The 27,483-nt window shown below is 39.4% G+C and overlaps 1 protein-coding gene and 1 long non-coding RNA gene across 2 annotated transcripts in view; both read left to right on the top strand.

Moving 5' to 3' along the window:
* The first annotated feature begins 356 nt into the window (after positions 1–356).
* The window catches only part of LOC122650611 (cactin-like), a 47,266-nt gene continuing 20,139 nt past the window's right edge, over positions 357–27,483 (top strand). Inside the window, exons 1-6 of the mRNA XM_043844011.1 lie at positions 357–641; positions 728–819; positions 2,021–2,120; positions 22,891–22,962; positions 23,905–23,967; positions 24,346–24,486. Coding sequence (XP_043699946.1) covers positions 357–641; positions 728–819; positions 2,021–2,120; positions 22,891–22,962; positions 23,905–23,967; positions 24,346–24,486 — 753 coding nt within the window. The remainder of the gene's footprint in view (positions 642–727; positions 820–2,020; positions 2,121–22,890; positions 22,963–23,904; positions 23,968–24,345; positions 24,487–27,483) is intronic.
* Positions 2,293–16,138, top strand: LOC122651599. Its single transcript, XR_006331477.1, has 3 exons — positions 2,293–2,305; positions 13,061–13,064; positions 16,059–16,138. It is a non-coding gene; the product is annotated as an uncharacterized LOC122651599 (long non-coding RNA).

Below are 27,483 nucleotides of genomic sequence, written 5' to 3'. Positions count from 1 at the left end.
GATGGAGAGTTGGATACATTCCAGATTAAGCTGTCAAGAAAGAAAAATTTTAATAAAAGGAAATTGAATGGGACAGCACATATGTTCTACAATGGGCAAGCTGTGGGGCTTCCTGTGAATAACTACTTGTGGCTGACCAGCGTCACCAGCTTCAAGCTTGCCAGTGAATTGCTTGTGTTTTTTGGGGGAGGGTGTGTGGACTCATTTATTCTTTCTTTCCTTTATTGTTTCAGACTTCTTATTGATCTGTTTCTTCTATTTGTCTTCTTGTTTTCTGATTGACATTTATCTGTCCTTATTTATTTGTACAGTGGAGTATATTCTATAGCTTAAGGAGCATTAGCTAATTATATGAGATGCCGAAGCATGGAAGCAGTAGCAGGAAGAAGTCTTCAAGGAGTAGAAGATCGGAAGAATCCAGTTCTGCTTCTGATGAGGAGGATAGTTTTTCTTCACCCCGACAGACCTCTTCTAGTAGAAAGGATAGAAGTTACAGCCAGAGCAGGCGAAGGAGCTCAACACGCACTGGAGATTCAGATTCTGAAAGCAGCATCGGCCAAAATCGGCACAAGAAGAGGTCTTCAAGGGAGATAACTGAGGAAGAAATTTCTGAGTATTTGGCCAAGAAGGCCCAAAAGAAAGTATGGGGGTTTGTTGCTACTGTTTTTTGCTTTGTTTTCCAGGTCTGGTTTTGATACTAACTTCCACCCCCCCCTCTGATGTGCAGGCACTCAGAGTTGCTAAAAAGTTAAAGACGCAGACAGTTTCTGGTTATTCAAATGACTCAAATCCTTTTGGTGATTCCAACCTAAATGAGAAGTACGTCTTTATTTTTTGATGCATCTGGTTGATGTCTCAGCACCAAAAGTGAACATTGTGTCTGATATATAGTAAAAAACTTTACAATGCTGCATCTGGTTGAATTGGAAAGTGAATTGTGATTTCTGAAATTGCAGAGTAATTTACTTCAGAAGAAGGAAATGATTTTCCATCAGATTCTGACAAAAAATTGAGGGAAATTTAATGAAATTTAGATGATTGCGACCCTTTTTTCTGCCCTCAAAATTTTCTATTGCAATCAGATGGGGAGTAAATAGAAGAAATCTTCATCCTTCGATTGAGATTTTGGGTCAGAGGCTTTGAATTTTAAAGTTCTTTATTCCATACTGCAGTGCAGATTTAGAAGGACCTTTATTTTTTCTGCATGTACTCAGCAGAAATTAAAGTTGGGCAACTTATTTGCAAAGTCCATTTTAAATCATATTTGTTGATATAGATTTGTCCTTGCTGACAATTATTTTCTTCGTCCCTTAATTTATTCTCAGCCAGGGTGGGGGGGGGAGTCTTATGGCATTGCCTGGTTACCATTCCTTTTGTGATCTAGAAGATGTGATCCCTATAAGTGGGTGTTTACCTTGGGTTGTCAACAATTTTGTTCTATACTTGACTACAACTCAAGCAAGCGTCATCACAATTGTTTTTTTGCTTGGAACACAAAGTATATCCTTCCATTCCACTCAAGTTAGAGCTTGATTTTCATAGTGGAGTTTGTATCTTTAGATGCTTTAATTAAGGTCTTATTTCACCTCCAAAACTGAGACAACCTATCTTCATTACCTTATGATTGCAAGTAGCAGAATTAATACCATTTATATAAAAGGGGTTGCAGCAAGGCTGGGATTCCTGTGAACGTGCATGGTATTGTAAACTTTGTTTTTGTCTGTTCAAGTTTCATTTGGACAAAGAAGATAATAACACATGATTTTTCTGCTATTGCGCTAAATATATCCACTTGGTGGCTGTCTTATGCCTATCTACAGATATTTTGCATGGAAATTTGATCTTTTGGTTCCTCCTCTATTTCAAATTTTGTTCTGATGTTGGTGTTGTTTGACTGGATAAATATGATTACTAGGACTATACATTTGCTCACTTGATGGACATGATATAATAAGCTAATGAAAGTAGATGTACCTGTTTCTATGTTTCTCCATACATATTTACCATGCAATGTTGGCAGGTTTGTGTGGCGAAAGAAAATAGAGCGTGATGTTGTACAGGGCCTACCACTTGAGATGTATTCAGTGAAATCAGAGAAAAAGAAACAGAGAGGAAGGATGGTAATATGTTCTTACCACGATCAGTCTTTTATTGATATTTGCTTTCTTGTATTTATTCCCTGTGGTAATTATATATCGTATTGCTAAACTCGATGTGGTAGTTATAAACTAGCAGTAAAAGATACAAAGTGCACAAAAAGGAATTATTCCTTGGGTTATGTTCATGATTACTGTCCTTGGTTCTTGTAGTGTTTAGGCAGCCACTAAGGTGTAGCGGTGATCTACACCAAAAAAATCATGACTATAACTATCAAACTATCACAGTCTACTAGCCAGGGGAAAAATTATTCTAAGGCTGGAAAATCTAAGAAATAGATTATCTTCTGTTATCAGACCAGGCCATCCTCTGGCTTTTGTGGTCTCCTAATTAAGCTGGTCCAAGCCACAGTCTAATACACTATTGCAGAATATTGGCTTGCATTGGTATACTTCAATTCCGATATTGAATTTGATGATGAAGGCTAGTCACTGAGTATATATTTTTAAGTTGGGCCATGATAATTCATGAATGAGTGAGAGCTTTGATGATTTTTTTTGGGGCGTAATTTTCTTCTATAATGTGCTGTCTGGTGTTGTTGCATAGCTACCTTTTGTAGATAATCACTTTTGTTCGGCCTAACTTGGCTTCTTTCTCCCCTTCTCTTCCTATGAAATTCCTATCTTTTTTTTTTCAGCATTAAAGAAAAATATCTAGAGTAAATTACTCAGACCTCCCCTGTACTAAGCCTTAATTACACCCCCATTCCTGTGTTTCTAACAATTACACTTACTACCCCTACTTTCTAAACCTTGTTACACTCAGCCCCTCCCCGTTAGTGATTTGTGGTTAGTTGATAACGTTCTGTGGAAGCAGGGGTAAGGCTCCATACATTATGACCCTCCCCAGACCCGCAGTGGCGGGAGCCTCGTGCACTGGTTATGCCCTTTGATAACGTTTTGCGTTAATAAATTTATAATTGACGATTCTACCCTCGGGAGGGATCAAGTTACCGATTTGCCCTTATGCTTACCCTTACCCTGCTCAACCAAATCGCTATCTTCATCGCGGAAGAACAATTGAACACTGAGGACCTGTAACTCATCCCGCTCAACTTTGTGGAGAAGCGCTTGGGTGGACGGCAAACTGGACAACCTCAGTATGGGACAGCTACCGACATAGTCAGACGGTGCGATTCCTGTGGATAATTTCCTTGTTACGGAAGACAACTTCCCATTGCCATGACCGCAGAGTTGGAGATCTGAAACAAAAGCTGAGTTTGAGTGTTGCCTGCAACCGAAAAGCGAGGGAGCATGAGTGGGGACGGGGTTGCAGGAAAGGGGTGGGTTGGATTGCTATGAATCGGGCTTTCAAGGAAGGTGATCTGAAGTTGGAAATGGAGTTGGATTCGGTTACAATTTCTGGGTCTTTTTCTCTTAGATTTTCTGTTCTCCACCTCTTTTTGATATTTTAAAGCTGCTTGGTATCATTGGGATTTTGGAAAATGCAGCAGCAACGAGACCTGATGCAGCAGACGTTACTTGAGCAGCAGCAGCTATACCACCCAGGTGTACTTGCTGCTGCTATGTCGCAGATGGATCCGGTCCCAAGTGGAAATCTGTCTCCTGGGTCCACATGATCCAATGCCATCTCCTTTTATTGATCACTTCACCGATTGATCGATCTTCCTTTCCACTCTGGCTCCCCCAACCATGGTTCGAGAACTCGCCAAGATCTCGCCGAGTTTCTCGGTTTCGTGAGATAGCGAGTCGAGATGGGAGTCGGTTCCTAAAACTGCAATATCTCGCCGAGATCTCGGCCAAGTCTCGATTGCCATTTCTCAGTTTTTTTTAGTTATAAAATTTCAATATCTCGCCGAGATCTCGGTATCGAGTTATATGGTTTTTTACCCAGTTTTCATGACCCATATGCCCATATGCCCATTTTTTTAAAAGAGAGCAATGTACAGAACTCGGAAATCTCGAGTTCTGTCCAAAGCTCTCTAAAGTTTAGAGAAAAACACTCCAAGAGCTCTGTCTCTCTCAAATTTCTTCCTATTTCTCTCAAATCTTTGGTGGATTATGATGTTTGAAGTGAGATTCAAGTGGTAAAGTGAAGATCCAACTCCAAATCATCACCTATTTGTAGGATTTCAAAGGTATTTTCTAATTTTTCCCAAATCTATTTTTTTTCAAAAAAATTTGTGTAATACTTGTTAGATTCATTTGGTTTTGACATATGTTAAACATCGTTGCCCGATCTATCACTTGATGGAGTCGGATTTATTTTTCAGTTATTAAATTTTTTATTATAATTTTTGGAAAAATAAATGATTTATTTGAAAAAAGAAAATGAAAAAAATAGGATGAATAGTGATTGTTTGAAAATGAATTTGATATATGTTAAACAACTTGGGATGCTCTACAGCCCCATGGATTAATTTTTTATTGTCACCCATTAAAAAAATTATTTTATTTTTCAGATTTAATAAATATATTATAAAAATTTATAAAATATATATAATATTAAGGAAAAATACTTGTTACTTATGGAAAATTATGTACAACATATGTACATAATATTCAACTTGAAATGGTGTCAAATACATCATTACATTATATTTTTCTTATACTTTAAGTTATAAATATTTAAAAAAAAAATTCAAAATATTATTTTTAATTAAGAAATAAATACTAGGGTTAGGGGATAAATAAGAGATAGTTATTTCATAGTTCTAGTTGCTTGACATTACGTTTAAGAGTTATGAATAGCATACTTTAAGTCTTGAATACCTTACTTTAAGTGATCCATGGTTATTAATACATGCTTTTTTATGTAACAGTGTAAAATATAAGACATTTTGTATACAATGTCTGATATAGCATGGCAACATGGAGTCCCCATGTTCGCAGACAAAAAGAAGTCCAAATGCAATTATTGTGGGAAGTTGCTATCTGGAGGAGCTACTAGGTTAAAGCAACACTTGTCTGGTATAGGCAAGGATGTTGTCTCATGCCCAAATGTTCCTATCCAAGTGAAAGTGACAATGGCACAACACTTAAAAGGAGGAAGATTAAAGAAAGCTGAGAGGGAAAGAATGCAACAAGAGTTTGATGAGGCAGTACTAGAGAGGACTGGTGTAGAGGTCCGTGGCGGAGATGATACTGACATTGGGCCTCCACCTGGTGAGTTTCAATCAGAGGCTGAATGGATAATTTACCAGCAGACTTTGGCTGGGAGTAGACAAAGTTTTCATTTTGAGAATATAAGAACATATGAGCAAGCAAGAGGAGCTGGTGGATCTGGCTCAGGTGCACCAGTGCAAGAAGATGAGAGGAGGAAAAGCACTGGGACAAGAAATATACCACGACCCCAAACCCGACCATGAGTACAAGCTCCAGATCCCATTTTTGAGCAGGATCCCACAACTTTTAGGCAACAAGATGCCTACCAGCCAACCATCCCGCAAATATTTGGTGGTAAACAAGAGGAAGCACGGAAAGCCTTCAGCAAGTTCATGCTTTACCATGGCATTCCAACCAATGTAGCACAAGGAACATACTATAATGCATTCCTTGATGCTGCAGGGAGGGCTGGTGCAGGATGGAAGGGACCTTCACCACATGAATTATACAATGTATATTTGTCTCAGGAGGTACAGGAGCTGAAAGATTACATTGATAGCTTGAAGCCAATGTGGGAGACATATGGGGTTACTCTTATGGCTGATGGATGGATTGGACCTACTAGACTATCCATCATAAATTCCATGGTGAGTTACAATGGAAAGACTGTATTCTTGAAATCCATCGATGCATCAAATAATGTAAAGGATGCATCATACTTGTATAAGGAGTTGAAGCAAGTGGTGGAGGAGGTAGGACCAAGGAACGTTATCCAAATTGTGACGGATAACGGTTCCAACTTTAAAAAGGCTGGAGAGAAGTTGATGAATAAGAAGAGTAAGAGGATCCGGCTCTTTTGGACCCCATGTGCAGCCCATTCTATTGATTTAATGCTGAAGGACATGGGGAAAAAGACTTTGGTGGCGGGTGTGGTAAATAAGGCAAGACAAGTGATAACTTTTGTGTACAACCATTCTTATGCTTTAGCCTTGTTGAGGGAGAAATGCAATGGAGATTTAGTGAGGCCTGGTGTCACTCGATTTGCCACCAATTACATTGCATTGAAGAGCTTTCAGACTAAGGCGATAGGTCTGAGGTCTATGTTTGCAAGTGATAAATGGTTTGGTTGGCAAGGTTCTAAGTCAGGAGATGCAAAGGCAGCACAACAGACCATTGCAAGTGATGGATTTTGGAAGGACTTGGGGAAAGTGGTTGCCATATTAGAGCCAGTGGTGGCAGTACTGAGGATGGTTGATACAGAGAAGAAGCCTACCTTGGCCCACATTTATGCTGCCATCCAAAAAATGAAGGAAATGATTAGAGCTGCTATACCTCGAAGTGCAAAGTCCTACACTAACATCATTGATGAGCGGTGGGAGAAGCACTTGAGTCATCCATTGCATAAAGCTGGTGAGTTCAACATACTTTACACTTTAAATGTTATAATTTTTTTACATTTACATATTCAAAACCTAAAGGCATTAAGTCAGTAAAGTCACTAACAAATCATATTTGTGGTGTCTACTTTACCAGCATACTATTTGAATCCAAAGTATCACTACTCTCATGATCTTGGGCTAGACATAGAATTGTTAGAGGCGCTTCAAACTCCATCGCTGGTTAGAGCTCAATCCAAAGACACAATCGCTTGCAATGATGAGGTGAGAGTATGAGACTTTGGTACTTTGGTAGTTAGTTTATGAATGTAATTACTAAATAGGAAATACTAATTCCTCAAATTGAAATTAGATCAAATACTTTAGAGAGGCCTCAGCAAATTTCGGTCGACAAGTTGCAGTGGAGGGTAGACAAAAGTCAGACCCTGGTAGGTGGCATGATATTACATATTTACATTTATGAATTATAATTTTATCTCTTTAGAATGTACATATTCTTACTATTCAATATATGTAATGCAGCCGACTGGTGGGTGCTTTATGGTACAAGTTCACTCAACCTAAGGAAGGTAGCAGTGAGAGTGCTTTCACAAACTTGTTCATCTTCCGGATGTGAGCGCAACTGGAGTACATTCTCATTGATACATTCAAAGAGGCAGAACAGGTTGGGTAGCGAACGACTGGAGCAGCTTGTGTATGTGCACTACAATATGAGATTAAGGATGAGGCACATACGTGAAGGAATTGAGGCCAATGATAAAGAACCCGTTGAACTGTCCAACATTTTCCAAGAGGACTCTGATGACGATGAGGATCCCCTATTCCAGTGGGTGAGGGATCGTGGTACACCTGATATGGATCAGCCTGGGGGCAGGCCCGACCCCACCATTGTGTTTGTAACCGGCACTGATGTTGAGGATTATATGTCGTCGTAAGAGGAGCGTGCACATGCAGAGTCACCAAAACCTTTTGAGCCTGCTGTAGGAAGTCCTGCTGTTGATGATGATGGTAGTGGTGATGATAGTGGTGATGGTGATGGTGGTGATGGTGATGGTGATGGTGATGGTGATGGTGGTGGTGGTGGTGGTGGTGGTGGTCATGGTCGTGGCATGCCGAGTGGCGGTTATTATGATGATCGTCATGAGGGGATGCGCGAGCAGTACCAGTATGAGGTGGGAACGCAGGGGGACCCTGTGCGTTTCACCGGTGAGTCTCAGTTTACGCATGCCACTCAAGATCAAGACCATGGTGGCCACCCTAAAACATACAAAAGAAAGAAGGGTCGCCAACACTCACATCAGTCAGATGCTCAAGATGATGACAACAGTATGAACACCATGCTTGCAAGTTTCGGAAGCATGAGTATAAATACTACTAGTGAGCATCAGTCATGGCAATCATCTCAGCATCATCATGGCTATGACTATGGCCAGGAGAGCACCAGTTCTGATTATAGTGCCTATGGTCAGTATGGGCAATCAGTAGCTGAGTATGACAGACAAAGCTCTGGGTCAGGTTTTGGGTATATATTCCCAGTCCCAAACCAGCCATACATGCCTCAAACTCAATATGACAGTAGCAGTGGATCTTACACTCCATACCAACAGCCTCCCATGTGCCATAAGATAGGGAGATTGGTATTTGTTGATGAGAAGACTTATATGGCAGCTGTGTCATACTATGTGCAACACTATAGCAATTCCATTAAATGGGAATTCTTTGTGGATCAATTTGGGGATGAATTTATTACTCAATCACATTTTATGTAACAAATTTAGTGAACATTGATGTAATGTACTTTTTATTTGAATGTTTTGATTGATAAGTTGATATGTACTAATTAGAATGTTTTGATTGCTAAATTTGCTAAGTTTTACTAAATTATATGTAGAGTAGGTTGTTTTAGACTTTTAGTACGACTCGTCGCCTACCAACCTATGGTCCAAAGTAAAACTCATATTTGGACTTGTTTTTTGGCAAATCTGGGCATGCCATTGTGTTTAAATGGCCTGAAATAGGCAGGATACCAAGTTTCAGACCCAAAATATGTGTAAAACCCACCGAGTTGGGGGTCCGAGTCAAAAAAAAATAAATTGCACCAACTCGTTGAGATCTCGACTCGACTCGGTTTCTGGCTTGGCCGAGATGCCACCGAGACCCGAGTTTTAGAACCTTGCCCCCAACTTCACCGACAAATAAAATCTAACCATTGTCCTATTCCGTCACTTCAAGGGTCTCAAATTCTCGCTGTAGCGGTTCGCCTACTAGAGAGAGTTTTGTCGACTTCCAGTCAGGTTATTCAGGAGCAATGCTCAACTGCCTGAGTTACGAATTTGTGATAAACCTGACTTCACCAAGGACGTCTGGTCCGGGTAGTGGACTCGACTAGACAGGAAGGACGATTACGAGATCAGCAACGATGGACAGTGTGTTGGGTTCGCTGGAGAGCTACAGTTGGGTTTATTCGAGCCAATTGTGCATTTCGGATAAGAGTTGCAGGTCGTCGATGCTCTACCTTCTCTCTGTTTACTCCCTCTCCTCTGCCTTCGGTTTGAAACCATTACTCGCTCCTGTAAATATTTTAGTCGTTTAAATGAAAGGGCAAAATTGTCAATGCACCTTTTTTCTAACATCGTTAGCATCAGGGGGTACGGGTGTAATTGTTAGCAACATATGGGTGGTGGTGTAATCAAGGCTTAGTACAGGGGAGGTTTGAGTAATTTACTCAAACTTAACTGGTATAAATAATTTTAAGAAAGTAAAGCATGTATTGAGGAGAAGAAGGATTAACATTGCCTGTATTCAAGAGACTAGATGGAAATGTGTAATGCCCCCAAATCCGGTCTAGGGTTTTTGGACATTAATGATCCACAAGATCATAATGTCATAGGAGATATGAACCGGAGTAGAACCAAAATGCAGCAGATGTATAAATGCGATAGCAAAAGTCTTCAATACAAACTCTTCATCTTCTGTTGTCTTGAGCAGTGGGGCGAAGGGCTGGATTTTCCCAGTCAAGTTGGAGAGCCAGAGAAAATTGATCTGTTCGATCAAGCACAGCAACTCCTTTTCTTGGGGATTGGGATCCCGGCGCTGCCTACCTTTCTTTTTTCATGGGGCAGGGAGCCGCGAGGAATGTTTGATTATATAGTTTGATCTGGGTCTTGTTACGAGTTCAGCCTTGTCAGTGCTCTCAGAAACCAGATCAATTAGGGCTAACTAGATAAGAGAACTAACTCAATCGGAACTTCATGGAGTGGAGTTAGGGATCGGAACCATGAAGGAGAGGGCTGACCGTCATCTACAAATGTCTCATCTTGATCATGTCTGCTCATCTGAAACATGGTGGGGGGTAAGCTTCGGGAAAAACTTAATAAGCAAAACAAGCAACACCACAAGAGCACCCTTCGCCCGCTTACATATATAGTTTCTATAATCCTGCAGCGAAATCATGGTTCCTACCGCCTCTACCAAACATTGCGTCCACAAATGATGAGGTAAACTTGGGAAAACTCATTAAAAGAAATTACACAATTAGAAGGTAAAACATAAAGTAACACATCATTCCCTGATAGACTAGCATGAGTATTAGCCATCATACACTGTACAAGGTCCTCGTAATAGCGGCACTTGATCTACAACTATGATGCACTATTCCACACTATCTCCGCTCAACATAAAGAAACTAATGGAGAAACTAGTGATCAAACTTGCCCCAGACCTAGTCAAACTCCCCTGAAGAGTTTTTGATCATCACCCTTTATCTAGTAACCCATGTAGTTCCAATAAAGATAAGGCCATAGCTTAGACACCCCGCCGACTTATCCTTACCCCAACATATATCACCCATGTCGGTAAAGTAAAAGAAAAACAACATCCATGACCGTACATATAGATATACAAACAATTTTGGAACATAGGGTTTGCAATTCCTGATTCCATCCTAACAATGTCTAATATGAATTTGTAAAAACAAATAAAGTTTCAGCAACATATCATGACATAGGATTATACATGAATCATGAAAATTAATCATAATCTTCTCATACAATCGATGATATAGCATCTCCAATTAAATTGGGACGTAAAGAAATAATTCCCAAAATAAAAACAGAATTTATGCAACATATAAAACATAATGCAAAGTGTTTGAATTAAGAAGAACAATCAATGAACTTCATCACACAATCATCATACATGTGTTGATTACATAATCTCATAATCATGTCATATTTTAAACAAAAAAAATCCAGCATGCACATAATTTCATTAAATCATGAAGAACATTCAATTCCTTCACATACCTTCATGTCCGTACTTACAATTTGGTTAAAGTATGTGTTTGAACATAAAAGAAGCATGATAAATCATAGATTAAAACAAAGTTTCAGATTTGATTTGAAGATAAAAAGTAAATTGATTTTGAAGAACATAAGCATGTAGAATCGCATAGTTTCACTCACTTTGCTTCGAGCAATGAAACATCTATGGGAAAACTTCAAATCTGGAAATCAACCTTCAATTGAAGCTTTAATGGGGATGATCTCCCCTTTCTAAGGTTTGGAAAACTTCAATGGAGTCCAAGGAAGCAAGGTAAGCAGCCCCCCTTCTTCTCTTTCTCCTTTTCTCCCTCTTTTTTCCACGATTTTTCTCCCTCCCTCTCCACGTTTTTATTTTATTTTATTTTTAATAATAGGGAATGGGGTTGTGATTGTGGTTATTGGAATTAAAACCTAACAAGAAAGAAAGGAGGTGGGAAGAGTTCGATTTAGTCTCCACCTATATCTCTTTTCTTTTTTACCATAATTTACTTGTCCTCCTACCAATACGATTTCTAATTGGTTCATGGTACTCTAATAGATCCCTAAAATATTAACCAACTAAAAAGGAATAAAAAATCGTAGAGAAAGTAAATCACTAAAAGCAATAGGAATTCTAGATAGAGTCAAAGTGCCAAATCACCTTTCCATATCAATCCACATTACGTCTCTAACTAATTTCTAACAAACTTAAAGACCTCCGAAGGTAAAATCGCGGTAGCCCCTTTTATGCCCAATAAAATAATAAAAAAGGTCTTTAACTCCCCCTTAATTGCCTTCAACAAGTGTAGAACCCCTAACCTCCATAAACTTGAACCAAGGGTCCAACCACTAGATTAGGTTACTAGTTCCCTCAAAATCATACAAAATCTACTATAAATATAATAATAGGCGAAGTTCCATACTTAGGGCAAAACAATATTATATACTAAGGCATGTACTACTACATTAATTAATGTAAACATGCTACTTACCATGCATGAGCACAACTCTAATTAATCTAAGCTCTTCACTTCAAGTTACCCTGCACAAAAGACAAAATTACCCCTAGTTCCAAATTAAGGTATTACAATTCCTCCCCCTAACAAGAAATTTCGTCCTCGAAATTTACATACTTGGATCCTTGAATAATTGTGGGTACATTGTCCGCATCTCGTCTTTGTTCTCCCACAAAACCTCTTGAATACCGTGGTTGTTCCAAAGAACTTTCACATAAGGGATAGTATGATTACGTAGAATTTGCTCCTTATGATCCAGGATCTGAATATGTATCTCTTCATAAGATAGGTCCGCTTTCAGCTGCAATAGTTCGTAGCTCAGAACATGTGATGGAGCTGCTACGTACCTTCTGAGTAGTGCCACATGGAAAACATTGTGTACTCTTGCTAGTGTTGGGGGTAATGCTAGTCTGTAAGCAGCCGGTCCAACTCTCTTTCATGCATGCTCCCAGGAGTGGACATCTGGATGCGGTGTATCGCATCATTAGATACTTGAAATCCTATCCAGGAAAAGGTCTTCTATTTGTCAGGCATGACCATTTGCAGATTGAAGGCTACACAGATGCTGATTGGGTTGGTTCAGTCTCTGATAGGAGATCTACTTCTGGAACCTGTACCTTTGTGGGTGGTAATCTAGTTACTTGGAGGAGCAAGAAACAACCAGTTGTGGCTAGATCTAGTGCAGAGGTTGAGTTTAGCGCCATGGCCAATGGAGTGTGTGAGCTTATATGGCTATAAAGACTTTTTCAAGACTTGAGTTTGGAATTGAAGGGCCAATGAGACTTTATTGTGACAACAAAGCTGCTATAAGCATTGCCCATAATCCGGTTCAACATGATCGAACATATTGAGGTTGATCGACACTTCATCAAAGAGAAGCTGGATTCTGGGTGCATTTGTACCCCCTTTGTGAAGACAAGTGATCAAGTAGCAAATATCTTCACCAAGGGCCTCATTCCTAGTATGTTTAGTACCTTATTGTGCAAGCTGGGAATGTATGACATTTATTATCCAGCTTGAGGGGGAGTGTTAGAGTTATTAGACTAAATGTATAAGGGTAGTTCTGTCATTGTTTTATTATTAGACATGGCTAAACTGAAGAGTAATGGCAGCAAGTGATTGAGTTCAGTAGTTCCTCATATCAAATTATTGACTTTAGAGAAATTGGTCAAATTAGAATGGCAAGTGCTTTTCTGGGGTGACGGAGGGATCGTACAATTCGAGCTTTTTTTTTATGCTTTTCCAGAGGTCTGGAGAAAGCTGCAATCAATAGGTTGACAAGCCTCCCTTCCCAAAAGGAAGAACGTGAAATTCTTTTTCCTTTCCGCAGGGACCAGGAACACCGACCCTTACTCAATAGGGCAATGAAAAGAGGAGAACGAGGACAGCTGACTACCAGTAGTGACAATGGCAAAGGGGGGGGGGGCTGGACACTAGTTGTGCTAGTGGAATGACCCTACTGGACTTAGTCAGCTCGAACCGTTTTGCAGTTCTAGAGTTCCCTGAACAAGAAGAGGCAAAGATGCCAGATCTGGACATTGTTGAACCGGAAGCGATTGCTCAGGACATGTTCGAGCATCATTGAACAACCCCTCATCAATCTAGATTCATTTCAATAGGAACAAAAATTCAACCTATTCAGCGATAGATGAAGCTCTCTCTTTTTCATCTCGTGCCAGATGCAACAAAAGATGAGTCCTTTTTCCTTCTCGCGAGCCACGGGAGCGCCTAGCGCCCAGAGGAGCAAAGCTCATTTTCCTTCTAGGGTAAAGCGGCGCATAAAAAAGGGCTGGCCTGTCAAAAGTCCGGTTCCTTCGCGAACGAAGTTCAGAATCAACAAGGGTTGTAGATTCAGTTCTTTCTGTTGATTCAGTCAAAGTCCAGCTTTTTTGTCTGTTGATCCAAACAAACAAAATTCTTCGCTTTGTGGAGAGGTAGGCGTTTTTTAGTGAATGATTTCAAACAAGGGGAGCTTCTAAACTTAATTGCTCTGTGGCACATCACGGATATCCCTTTCAGGCAGGAAGGTAGGGCCTGGCCTACCCCAGGTGCAAACCCAGAGGGATAACCCGATGGAAACAGCCCTTATGAAGTGCATAATGACAAACGATAGGCGGCATGAAGGGCTGGAGGAGCGGTAATGATTACGATACTCCCCTAGACGAACCTTCCACTTTACCTTCCTCCTTTTTTCTTTATTCTATGTCTGCCTTTCCCCTTATTTTTATAGGCATTTTTTCTTTCTGTTCCGGCTCTCCAATAGACGCACCAGTCATCCCAAACAACTGATTTATCAGCTTCGAAATTCCCGCGCTACCCCGAAGCTCCGGAAGGGACCCACGGAGATCGTGATGACGGCTCATAGTTGGATCTCACTATGAAACATTCGAATCGACTGGACCCAACTATATTTTAGAAAAAGAGAGAAATTATTGCCATGTCCTAAGTGAAGGAGGATACACCTAGCGCTCTACCCAGGGCATGGGAACTTTATACCAAGTTAGCTGAATGATCGGCGCTTAGAGCATAGCTCTGAGGGAAGCGGGTGGCAACTGATGAAAGGTCTTTATATTCGAGCGCCTTTCGAAGCCAAACCATAGATGGAAGAACTCTTAACACTCCTTGCCCTAATTGGAAAAATGGAAGGACGCGGGCGGGATGTTACTGAATGGAGCTTCGGGATAAAGACACTTTCTCTGGGTTTGCACCTGGGGTAGGGCAGGCCCTACCTTCCTGCCTGAAAGGGATATCCGTGATGTGCCACAGAGCAATTGAGTTTAGAAGCTCCCCTTGTTTGAAATATTCACTAAAAAATGCCTACCTCTCCACAAAGTGAAGAATTTTGTTTGTTTGGATCAACAGACAAAAAAGCTGGACTTTGATTGAATCGATAGAAAGAACTGAATCTACAACAGCTCTGCAATTGCATCTGCTCTTAGAAAGAAAAGAATAACTTGGTTGAAGCGTAATGATCATACGTTTGTAATGCATTGTATGTCCCATAATAGGTCCCATTCTTCTACCCTTTCCCGGGAGTCGATGACTATTCATAGCTATTACCTTGACACCAAAGAAGAGTTTGACCCAATGCTTTATTTCTGTCCTAGTTGATCCTGATTCGACATTAGAAGTATATTGATTGTTCCCCAATAACCGAATACCTTTGTCTGTAAATACTGCTTATTTGATTCCATCCATAAATCCATTTTCTTCCCTATGAGTTCCAGTATCGATAAGAATTCTAGTTCTTACTGTTCATATGTTATGGTATATCATTTCCTTCTTCGTTTGAGGAGGAGGCATTTCTCTTATAGCCTTTATCTTGGAGGGATCTACCTCTATGCCCCTCTCACTTACCATGAAGCCTAGAAGTTTTCCTGCTGTTGCCCCGAAAAACGCATTTCTGGGGGTTTAGCCTTAATTGATATTCTTTGATCCTTTCTAGAAACTTTCTGAATCAATATCTTGTTTTCCCTTTCCTGCCTCAATGTTCCCAATAAGAAATGGCACGAGAAAAGAAAAGCAGAGGAACTTTCCCACTCCCTTTGATTATCATATACAAAAAAGTATCTTCCACTTCCCTACCAAATCTCTCTGTATTCTAGCACATAAATGAAGGGATCGAAGAGATTATGTTCCATTCCCATCATCATGTTGATGATAAATCTCCTCGTGCTCTGCCATAAGAACTTGGAGTCCGTATCATGGTGAAGGTAAGGTAACACTGTGATTCTTGCTCAAAAAACAGACCAAACGCGTTCGAGTTATTGGCTCGTCCGACCCGGCAGCATTCATGAGTCGCTCGTTCAACTGTCCCTCGGAGACACGGTCAAGAAGTGCCATGCATGGTCGCCCCCCGTCCTTTCTTTCTCTCGGTCCCACCCAGCTGAAAAACTACAGCGCGCACTATTGGATTTGCTAACCCCCTGAAGAGAGATCTTTGGCCTTCCAACCTTCCTCTGAATCTTTTCAATAAGATCCATAAAATATTCATAACGAGCACGTCCTTTGAAGATTGGAGCTCCTAAGTAAAACAAAGGGAGCTTTTCCCGCTGGAAGCCTGCGCTGTGCTGAATGATAGACGCCCTAGCAGGAGATGCCTTATCCTAAAGGATGAAAGAGCTCTTCCCTCACAGTACTACTTCGCTATCGGTCACCCAGGAGTATTTAGCCTTGCAAGGTGGTCCTTGCTGATTCACACGGTAATTGTATTTTTTGTTATTTCTTCTTTATTTCTATTTACCTCCCTAGGGAGGTCCATGTAATTCTTAGAAGTGCTTAATGAAGTAAATATGTGTGTTGAGGATTACTCAACACACAATTGATTCTCCCATCCTCTTCTCTTCTTCTTCTTCTTGCTGTAAATCTCTTCTCTCTTACTAGATTCGATCTATCGCCCAACTGGTACGCCGTCCGCATCTCGTCTTCTTTATCCCACAAAACCTCTTGGATACCGTGATTACTCCAAAGGACTTTCACATAAGAGATGGTATAGTTTCGTAGGATTTGGTCCTTATGATCCACGATCTGAATAGATGTTCTTCATAAGAAGGTCCGCCTTCAGCTGCAATGGTTCGTAGCTCAGAACATGTGATGGATCTGCCACGTACTTCCTGAGTAATGCAACATGAAAAACATCGTGCACTCTTGTTAGTGCTGGGGGTAATGCTAGTCTATAAGCATCTGGTCCAACTCTCTGTAGTATCTCAAACAGACCAATAAATCTGGGACTAAGCTTGCCCTTCTTGCCAAATCTGTCTATGCCCCTCATTGGTGCAATCTTCAGAAATGCATTGTCCCTTACTGAGAATTCCAGCTCCTTCCTCTTTGCATCGGCATAGCTCTTCTGTCTATCCTGTGCCACTGCATTCTTTTCTGAATGAGTTGTACCTTTTCCTGAGCTTCCTGTAGGATTTCCTATCAAATCACGTTCACCAACCTCCTCCCAGTGTAGGGGAGATCGGCACTTCCTGCCATACAAAGCTTCGTATGGGGCCATTCCTATGGTGGCTTGGAAGCTATTGTTGTAAGCAAACTCAACTAAAGGTAAATGTTTCTCCCAACTACCTCCTATATCTATAGCGCAAGTTTGAAGCATATCTTCGAGTATCTGTATCACCCTTTCTGATTGCCCGTCGGTCTGTGGGTGAAAAGCTATGCTAAACTTCAACTTGGTTCCCAAACTTCCATGCACACTCTTCTAAAATCTAGATGTGAATCTTGGATCCCTATCAGATACAATGGACACTGGTATGCCATGCAATCTGACAATCTCAATATACAACTGTGTCATTCTCTCAACCGTATATCTCATAGAATATGCAAGGAAATATGCAGTCTTGGTCAGACGGTCTACTACAACCCAAACTGAATCGTGGCCTTTAGGTGTCTTAAGCAATGCCGTAACAAAGTCCATAGTCTTTCAACTATCTGGAAGCATAGGCTACCAAGTAATACCCTGATTTGGAACTAGGGGTAATTTTGTCTTTTGACCTAATGCAGGGTCAGGGTAACTTGAAGTGAAGGGTTTGGATTAATTGGAGGTGTGCTCGTGCATGGGTAAGTAGCATGTTTGCATTAGTTAATGTAGTAGTACATGCCTTAGTATATAATATTGTTTTGCCCTAAGTATGGAACTTTGCCTATTATTACATTTATTGTAGATTTTGTATGATTTTGAAGGAATTAGTAACCTAATCTAGTGGTTGGACCCTTGGTTCAAGTTATGGAGGTTAGAGGTTCTATACTTGTTGGAGGCAATTAAGGGGGAGTTAAAGACCTTTTTTTATTATTTTATTGGGCATAAAAGGGGCTGCCATGATTTTAGCTTGGGAGGTCTTTGAGTTTGTTAGAAATTAGTTAGAGAGGTAATGTGGATTGATAAGGAAAGGTGATGTGATACTTTGACTCTATCTAGAATTCCTATTGCTTTTAGTGATTTACTTTCTCTACGATTTTTTATTCCTTTTTAGTTGCTTAATATTTTAGGAATCTATTAAAGTACTATTAAACAATTAGAAATCCTATTGGTAGGAGGACAAGTAAATTATGGTCAACAAGTAAAGAGATCTAGTTGGAGACTAAATTGGACTCTTCCCACCTCCTTTCTTTCTTGTTAGGATTTAATTCCAATAACCATAATCACAACCCCATTTCCTATTATTAAAAAAAAAAAAAAAAAATGTGGAGAGGGAGGGAGAAAAATCGTGGGAAAAAGAGAGAGAAGAGGAGAGAGAAAAAAGAGAAAGAGAAGAAGGGGGGCTGCTTACCTTGCTTCCTTGGACTCCATTGAAGCTTTCCAAACCTTAGAAAGGGTAGATCATCACCATTAGAGCTTCGATTGAAGGTTGATTTCCAGATTAAGGTTTTCCCATAGAGGTTTCATTGCTCAAATCAAAGTGAGTGAAACTATGCGATTCTACATGCTTATGTTCTGCAAAATCAATTTACTTTCTATCTTCAAATCAAATCTGAAACTTTGTTTTAACCTATAATTTATCATACTTCTTTTATGTTCAAACACATACTTTAACCAAATTGTAAGTATGCACATGATGGTATGGGAAGGAATTGAATGTTCTTCATGATTTAATGAAATTATGTACATGCTGGATTTTTTTGTTTAAAATATGACATGGTTATGAGATTATGTAATCAACACATGTATGATGATTGTGTGATGAAGTTCATTGATTGTTCTTCTTAATTCAAACACTTCGCATTATGTTGCATAAATTCTGTTTTTATTTTGGGAATGATTTCTTTACGTCCCAATTTAATTGGAGATGCTATATCATTGATTGTATGAGAAGATTATGATTAATTTTCATGATACATGTATAATCCCATGTCATGATATGTTGTTGAAACTTTATTTGTTTTAAAGCCTTACTTTGTTTTTACAAATTCTTATTAGACATTGTTAGGGTGGACTCAGGAGTTGCAAACCCTATGTTATGAAATTGTTTTTATATCTACATGTACGGTCATGGATGTTGTTTTTCTTTTACCTTACTGACATGGGCAATATATGTTGGGGTAAGGGTAAGTTGGCGGGGTTTTTGAGCTATAGACTTATCTTTATTGGAACTGCATGGGTTACTAGATAAAGGGTAATGATAAAAAACTCTTCAGGAGGGCATTGCTGGTAAAACCTATGGGGCTTTGACTCGGTCTGAGGCAAGTTTGATCACTAGTTTCTGCCTTAGTTTCTTTATGTTGAGTGGGGACAGTATGGAATAGAGCATCATAGCTGTAGTTGAAGTGCCGCTATTACTCATGCTAGTCTATCAGGGAGTGACATGTTACTTCACTTTTTACCTTTTAATTGTGTAATTTCTTTTAATGAGTTTTCCCAAGTTTACCTTATCATTGTGGACGCAATGTTTGGTAGAGGCGGTAGGAACCATGATTTCGCTGCAGGATTATAGATACTATATATGTATGTACATCTTTATTGCTTTGTTGAGATGTGCATGTTTTCACACTTGTAGTGTTGCTTGTTTTGCTTATTAAGCTTTTCCCGAAGCTTACGCCTCACCATGTTTCAGATGAGCAGACATTTGATCAGGATGAGACATTTGTAGAGAATCAGGAGGTTTCAACGTATGGATACGATGTGGACATCTATGGTTATTGAAATTGATATCTTTAAGAGTTGTTGGGATTACTTTAAGTTTAGAGGAATTGTAACTAATTACAGATTTTTATTCAAGTGTTGGAGATGTAATAAGTAGGCAACTTTAGACTTTTAATTTGTTTTTAAAGACTTCCGGTATCACATTTATACATCTGTTGCGTTTTGGCTCGACTTTGGTTCATATCTCCTATGACATTATGATCTTGTGGACCGTTAATGTCCAAAAACCCTAGACCGGGTTTGGGGGCTTTACAAAAGCAAAAAAAGCTAAGGAGTTGGATGACTTTAAACTTTGGTATACGGGGGATAAAAGTAATAGAAGTAGATTAGGCATAATAGTGGATAAAGATTAAAGAATGATGTGGTGGGCGTTAAAAGATTCGGAGCTAGGATTATATCCGTCAAGCTTGTGTTGGAGAAATAGGTTTGTCAATATAATTAGCGCTTACGCACCTCAAGTAGGATTGGATGAAAGTAGTAAGTTACAATTTTGGGAACACATGGATGGATTAGTGCAAGGTTTTAGTCAAAGAGAAAAGATTATTATTGAGGTGACCTCAATGGACATGCTGGTAAAATCGTAGAGGCTATAAAGATGTACATGGAGGATATGGTTTTCAAGAGAGGAATTTGGAGGGGATCTCAATTTTAGATTTTGTTGTTTGATTTATCTATTTTAAACACTTATTTTGAAAAGAGAGGAGCATTTAGTTTACCTTCAAAAGTGGATATCATAGTAGCCAAATAGATTTCTTCCTAATTAGAAGGCCTGATAGATTTGTATGTAAGGATTGTAAGTTTATACCAGGGGAGAGCCTAACCACACAACATAGATTAGTAGTCATGGATATGTGCCTCACTACACAGAATTGTAAGAAAGGTGAGCTTATTTGCCCTAACATAAGGAAGTGGAGCTTAAAAGGAGGTACTTTGAAATCATTTACCGATGAAGTTGTCAAACAAGGAAAGTGAGACTTTGAGGGAGACATTAATACGATGTGGAATGAGATGACTACTCTTATTAATAAGGTTGTTAAATATGTCCTCAGTGAATTGAAAGGAAAATGCCTTTCTTCTAGAGAGACTTGGTGGTGGGATGATGAGATTCAAACAACCATTAAGAATAAGAAAGTTAGTTTTAAGACATGACAAAGAACTAAGGATGTAGAGGATCTACAAAGGTATAAATTTGCTAGAAATGAAGCTAAGAAGATTGTGGGAAAAACAAAGGCGAAGAAATATGAAGATCTTTATATTAATCTGAGCACAAAAGAATGGGAAAAAACTATTTATAAGATAGCTAAAGTGAGGGAAAGGAAGAGTAGAGATCTCGATCATGTTAGATGTATTAAAAGTGAAGACGGTAAAGTACTAATAAAGGATGAGGACATTAAGAAGAGATGAGAAGGTTATTTTTGCAGCCTACTAAATGAAGACACTTCGATTAATAGTATTCCAAAAGACTACATTACCCATCAAGACACCACACTGTCATAAATATATATGGAGAATTAGGGTGTCTAAAGTAAAAGAAGATTTAAGGAAGATGAAAGTAGGCAAGGCACAAGGCCCAAATGAGGTCCCGATACAAGTGTGGAAGAGGAATCTGTGGTTCTGATCTACAAAAATAAAGGTGATATTCAGAGCTACAATAATTATAGAGGCATAAAACTAATGAATAATACTATGAAATTATGAGAGAGGGTTATTGAAGCCCACCCGAGACAAGAAACTACTATTACGGTGCCCAATTTGGTTTTATGGCAGGAAGATCCACGATGGAAGCTATTTACCTAATTAGGAGACTTATGGAAAGATTTAGAGATTGCAAGAAGGATCTTCATATGGTCTTTGTTGACCTAGAAAAAGCTTATGACAGAGCCCCTAGTGAGTTAATCTAGCAAGTACTAGAGAAGAGAAGTGTTTCAAGTAAATATGTGGACATAATTAAAGATATGTATGATGGTACGTGACAAGTGTAAGACTGTATTTGGGGAGGGGGCAAGGTATTCCCAATTACAATTGGGTTACATCAAGGATCAGCTTTAAGCCCTTACTTGTTTGTGCTTATCATGGATGATTTTACCAGAGACATTCAAGATGAGGTTTCTTGGTATATGCTTTTTGCTGATGATAGTGTTTTGGTGGATGAGACAAAAGCAGAGATTAACCACGGCAAGTTGGAGTTATGGAGATAAACCTTGGAATCAAAAGGTTTTAAGATAAGTAGAACAAAAACGGAATATATGGTGTTTAGCTTTAGTTATACTAGGACAGCTAATGAGGTGGTGAAAATTGATGAGAGGGAAATTCTGCAAAGTGATTATTTTAGGTATCTGGGCTCAATCATAAATAAAAGAGGTGATATAGAGGATGATGTTTCACAGAAAATTAAAATAGGATGGATGAAGTGGAGAAATGCATCCGGAGTGTTGTGTGATCAGCGAGTATTCCATTAAAACTTAAAGGAAAATTTTTTAGGACAGTCATCCGACCGGTTATGATGTATGGTGCGGAGTGTTGGGCAGTTAAGAAGCATCATATACATAAACAAAGTGTAATGGAGATGAGGATGTTGAGATGGATGAGTGGCTAAACTAGGAAGGATAAAGTAAGGAATGATCATATTAGAGCTGGTCTGGGAGTAGCTCTGATACATGATTAGCTACGAGAAAGTTGTTTTGAAGTGGCATGGCCATGTTCAATGGAGGCCTTTGGATGCTCCAGTACGGAGGAGTGATTTGATTTTTTTGTTTGGTGAATGAGGAGTGACTTGATTTAGACTGAAGGTAAAGAGCCAGGGGCAGACCTAAAATGATCTTAGGAGAAGTGGTGAGGAAAGACATGCATAGCTTAGGTCTTGTATCAAGTATGACCTCGAATAGAGCTGATTGGAGGGCAATGATCCATGTAGCCGACCCCATTTAGTTGGGATAAGGCTGAATTGTTGTTGTAGAGCATTTTCATTTTATTGAAAGAGTTGGAAAGCATTTTTTTTAAAGCTTTGACTTTCACTTCATTTTATCACCGAACTATTTTACTCAATTGCTCTAACCTATGATGGAACCTTTTGAATCTAGCACACAACCCAGTCATACCGAGTTGTTTTCATGTATATATTATTTCAATTCTTCCAACATCTTTAATGATTAGCTTGTTCTGGTAGCCCTACTAATATTGCTTTGATTTTGAGACTGTATAGTAGTTTCACCTATCTGCCACCTCATTTAATTGGGATAAGGTTTAGTTAGGTTGAGATTGTCTATTTTTCTGAAATATGAAATTTAGGCACTTACTATCAAACTCATGCTGCAGGCGGAAATTGAGAAAGTGAAGAAGAGAAGGGAGGAGCGAGCAATTGAGAAAGCAAAATATGAGGAGGAAATGGTACTTTCATCTTTGACATTTCATAATCTTTTTGGTCTATGGGAGGAAACTTTGTCATTATTCTTATTTCTTGTATTTTTTTTTTGAATGCATAACAGTTACCTTTGGGTTTTAGAGGAAGAGAAAATAAGTAACTAGTGGTATATATATGGGGATTATGTCGATGAGATTCAAAAATTAAATGTGATATGCTGTATGCTGTAATTCTGGTGTATGACCTTGTCCCTATTAAACTCTTCCTTTGACAAAAATCTCAGCACCCAATACCAATTATAAAGGAGAAACGTCTGCTTCCATGCATATTGTGCAGGTCAGTCGTTGATTCCTGGATGATTCCTCTGTTCTCTCTTTCCTAATGCCCTGACCACCATATATGGAAGAACCTGCCATAAGATTTGCCACTATGCACCATCCCCCTAGCAGTTTGACGATAGTAAAGGAAGTCTCCGAAGGAGACTAATGGGATTCCCAAAAAAATTTGAATGGAAGAACTACCAAATGGTCTTGAACATCTAGTGGTGGAGGAAAATATGATGGATTGTTTCACCTTCTAGTTGCATTTGACCTGGCTGTTTCCCCCCCCCCCCCTCCTCTAAGTGATCAACAGTAAGGATATTGTCTAACACCAACCTCATGTTGAAGCTCTGACTATTGTTGCGATGGGACTGCTTCACATAAAAATTGAAATTAAGATTTTCTTTCTATTTGTTCTCCTCTCATAGATTTCCAGAAGAAGGCATAAAAGAAAAGGTGCACTTCTGATCTAACATCCACTTGTCTATCATCATCCTGGGGATGTGATGTTGAGGCCATCAGGCCTTTTAAAGTGATCATGGTCTGATACATATAGAGCATACATATAGATCTTATTTTAATCTTTTAATTGAAATGAAACTAATAATTTCCTGAGGAATAAGTTATTAATTGTGTTCATTATCCCAGGCGATGTTGGCTAGAGAACGTGCTAGGGCTGAGTTCCATGACTGGGAAAAGAAAGAAGAAGAGGTAAGCAATGAATTTATCCCCCATATTCCTGTTCTCTTCATCCTTTCATGTGAAGTGTGAACCATTTATTATTATTATTATTTGTATTACTATTACTATTGCTGGTGGAGGTGAAATCGATATGAATGCATATTACTAGTATTCTTATTGTGGTATTAAGATAATTTATCTATTGCATTATGGGTATGCCAGTAGTATTATTATTATGTTCAGGGGTTTAAATGTGATAGCATTTCGTTACTATCCATTATTTGGTAATTTCGATATGATAGCATTTCGTTACTATCCATTATATTGTTTATTTTTCTTGTTATGAAAGTTAATCTTATGCAAATATGTCAATTCACCAGGTGCTAACCTGCTCAATTTACATTACAGTTTCATTTTGATCAAAGCAAAGTCAGGTCAGAGATTAGATTGCGTGAGGGGCGTATAAAACCCATTGATATTCTCTCCAAGCATCTTAATGGTTCAGATGACTTTGACATCGAGATAAATGAACCATACATGGTCTTCAAGGTAAGCTTCTACTGTGTTCTCAATTTCTAATTGTTCCATGCTAATTAATTATTACACACTTCTGACATTCTTATGAGTTTCTTTCATGTTTTTCATGGCTTTGGTTGAAATATCATATTGTTCACTGTACAAAAACAAATGAAAAGATTTTTTTGCTGAAAAATAAAAAAATTCATTTGTTTCCCATAAAAGTCATCTTTAATCTGTTTGGACTAACAGGCAATTGGACATCAAACGACATGATTTCTGGCTTCCCAGCTATCTCTAGATGAAATCAACTTCAAATCGCTATCAAGTTAGTACCAATACACACTATAACTGTCACCATCACTTAATCTTCTACACTTTAGGTTCGGGACTCGCACAAATAAAGGACTTGTGGACGTCTGGACCTCCTTAACTTTAGTTTATGCAGGCTACTTCTGAAGTCGTCCATCTACTCAGTATCTGCCTTCAGGTTTGGCTGCTTAAGAGTAGACAGATGAACCTTGGCCATTGGATGGTCTGTAATGGAGGAAGCAGCGAAGCGCCACATTTTGAAAACATTTTGGTGGAACGTTGCTTCGAGATCAATCTGGTGTAGGTCAACCAAGGTTCAGGTTAGAGTTTGATATGTGTAAAAGTATATATTTTTCGGTGAATAAAAATTCATTATCAAAAGAAGAAAATAAACAGGGGGCCCCCTAGGGGGGGGGGGAGAGAAGCAAACAAAGAGCAAAATCAAATAAACAAAAATCCAAGACCACAGCCACATTAGAACAAGTAGGAGTGACCCCAAGAGGCAACAATAAGCCTATTTCTAGGAGAAATAACACATCTAGAGGAGACCACAGACAACTTGCTTCTGACATCTGGAATTGTAAGACCATCTCATGAGATAGCACTCCAACCAAATATGATTAATAGCAGCACCAAAAGCTAGCTTACCCACTCGATCACAAACTAAGGAACCCCCAAACGACATATCCACCTGGATCCATTCACGTTGAAAGGCAAGATTCGTCTTTCTCCAGGGCTAGCAAGAAGCCAATTCCAAATCCTTGAGGAGAAAGGGCAATTGAAGAAGAGGTGATCAAAATCTTCATTGGCATTCCATAAAGGCAGCAAGGAGGAACATGGATGTGCCTCTGAATAGGACTGCGTTTGGAGGCAGTTTGAGAGGGCCTTGATGCAGATTTATCTCCAAACTGGGCTTCTTTGATTAGGAATAAGTCTAAGGTTGGGTTATATACATGTTGGGCCTTTGATCCATGGGTTTTCTATGTAATAGGCCACTTTTATGAGCCTAATATATGGGTAATTAGGTTGCATAAGGGGTTCCTTAGTTTTATTTTTATGTAATTAGTGGTCATGTACTCATGTGATCACTTAAGTGATCATGTGACTATTTAAGTTGGGCTGGATTAGCACTCTATAAGTCCAGTCATGTTTTGAGTCTATTTCCTTCAGTATTTCTATTTCCAAGTCAGTTTAGGATACCTAATAGGTTAAGGATTGGGTTAGGGTCTATTTTTGAGTCTTTTATATAAGGTTGTAAGGGGGACAAATATTGAACATGAATTTTGACATTAATGAAAAGTTTTTTGCTACTCTTCTCCAATGAAGTTTTTTATCTTGTGTTTAATCAAGGCTGGTGGGATTGGTGTTTGATCCAATTGACACCTTGCGGTGTGAAGCCCGGGTGGTTCTTTTGAAGGTTTTGTTTGGTGTTCTTCGTGCAAGATTCAAATTTTATTCAAGTTTTCACCTTCAAACAAGCTGCTGCCAAGGATTTTCTGCAACAACAATGAGGTAGAAGCATTCCCAATCCCCACAATTCTTCTTCGAACCTTCCATACACCCAAACCCTAAGTTTCCCCCTTTTGTTTTCAATTTTTCCAAGGCCCAAATTCTGCCCAGACCAAACCAGCCAGCCAACCAAATCACACCAAACTTTGATCGAATTCTCCATTCATACTAGGAAAATTCAATCCAAGTGGTTCCCTCATCTGACCATCATAAACCCTAAAAATCCATTTTTTCTTCTTTTCAAAAACCCGAAACCCTAACCTGCACCTTGCTGTCGATTCATTCCAGCATACTTCACTCCTTTAAAATTTAACGTAACCTTCACTGGAAGGCTTCCCTACATCAACTTAGCATAACCCTACCATCAAACACTAGGTTCCATCAAACCCTAACCCTAATTTCACAATTTTCACCTATTTTGACCTAGCCAAATTACCTAGTTCATAGCAGATCCTGGTTATTGGATTCTAGTTGATCTCCTACCAGTCTAGGACTAAATTAAGCCTGCTATGATTTGAAGCTGTGGCGAGGAATATGGGACTTGAACCAAACCAAATTGCGCCAAGGAACAACCGAGCTGCGAGTTTTGAGAAAATCCCATGCCGACTTAGAGTTAAACAACCCTGAAGAGGAGGCTGACCAAGTAATCAAATCTCCCCCACCAGTTCTCTTTCTGGGGATACCTAAGAGGCTAAGAAAACAAAGCAATTAGAAACCAATAGAGGGGAGGAGGAAATAGGGGAACCCAATCATCATCCTGAATAATGTCAGAAACCTTGGCCAATCTGTCCGAACCCAAACTATGAATGGCTTTGTCGCCCAATAAATGAAGGAGGACTCTTAGGGGATGGCAAAAGTCCAGCCAAAGCTTGGTGGAAGCACCATCTCCATAAGCAAGAGGCTTAATGATGCATATACACTACCTTGGATCGAACCAAACCCAGTTGGGTATCCAGACGAATATGAATTGGGTCAAGTTTGAGATAGATTTGAAGAATGAATTGGCTTTATGGTTTGAGTAGCCTGAGGGCTGTGTATGTGTGCACTCTTCTTCCCCCCCCCCCCTTTCTTCTTATGCGTTTTCTTCTTTCTTCCCCCCCTGCAACTCTGATTTCTACCAAGCTCCCCTCTTCTCCTAACCGGCCCTCCACCACTTAACCTTCAGAATCTTTCTCCAGACGCAAGAAGCATTGGAGATGAGGGGAGCCG

This window comes from Telopea speciosissima, chromosome 2, assembly GCF_018873765.1.
Source record: "Telopea speciosissima isolate NSW1024214 ecotype Mountain lineage chromosome 2, Tspe_v1, whole genome shotgun sequence".
NCBI lineage: Eukaryota > Viridiplantae > Streptophyta > Magnoliopsida > Proteales > Proteaceae > Telopea > Telopea speciosissima.
The sequence above is the reverse complement of the archived record's forward strand: the minus strand, read 5'-3'. Positions and strand labels throughout refer to the sequence as shown.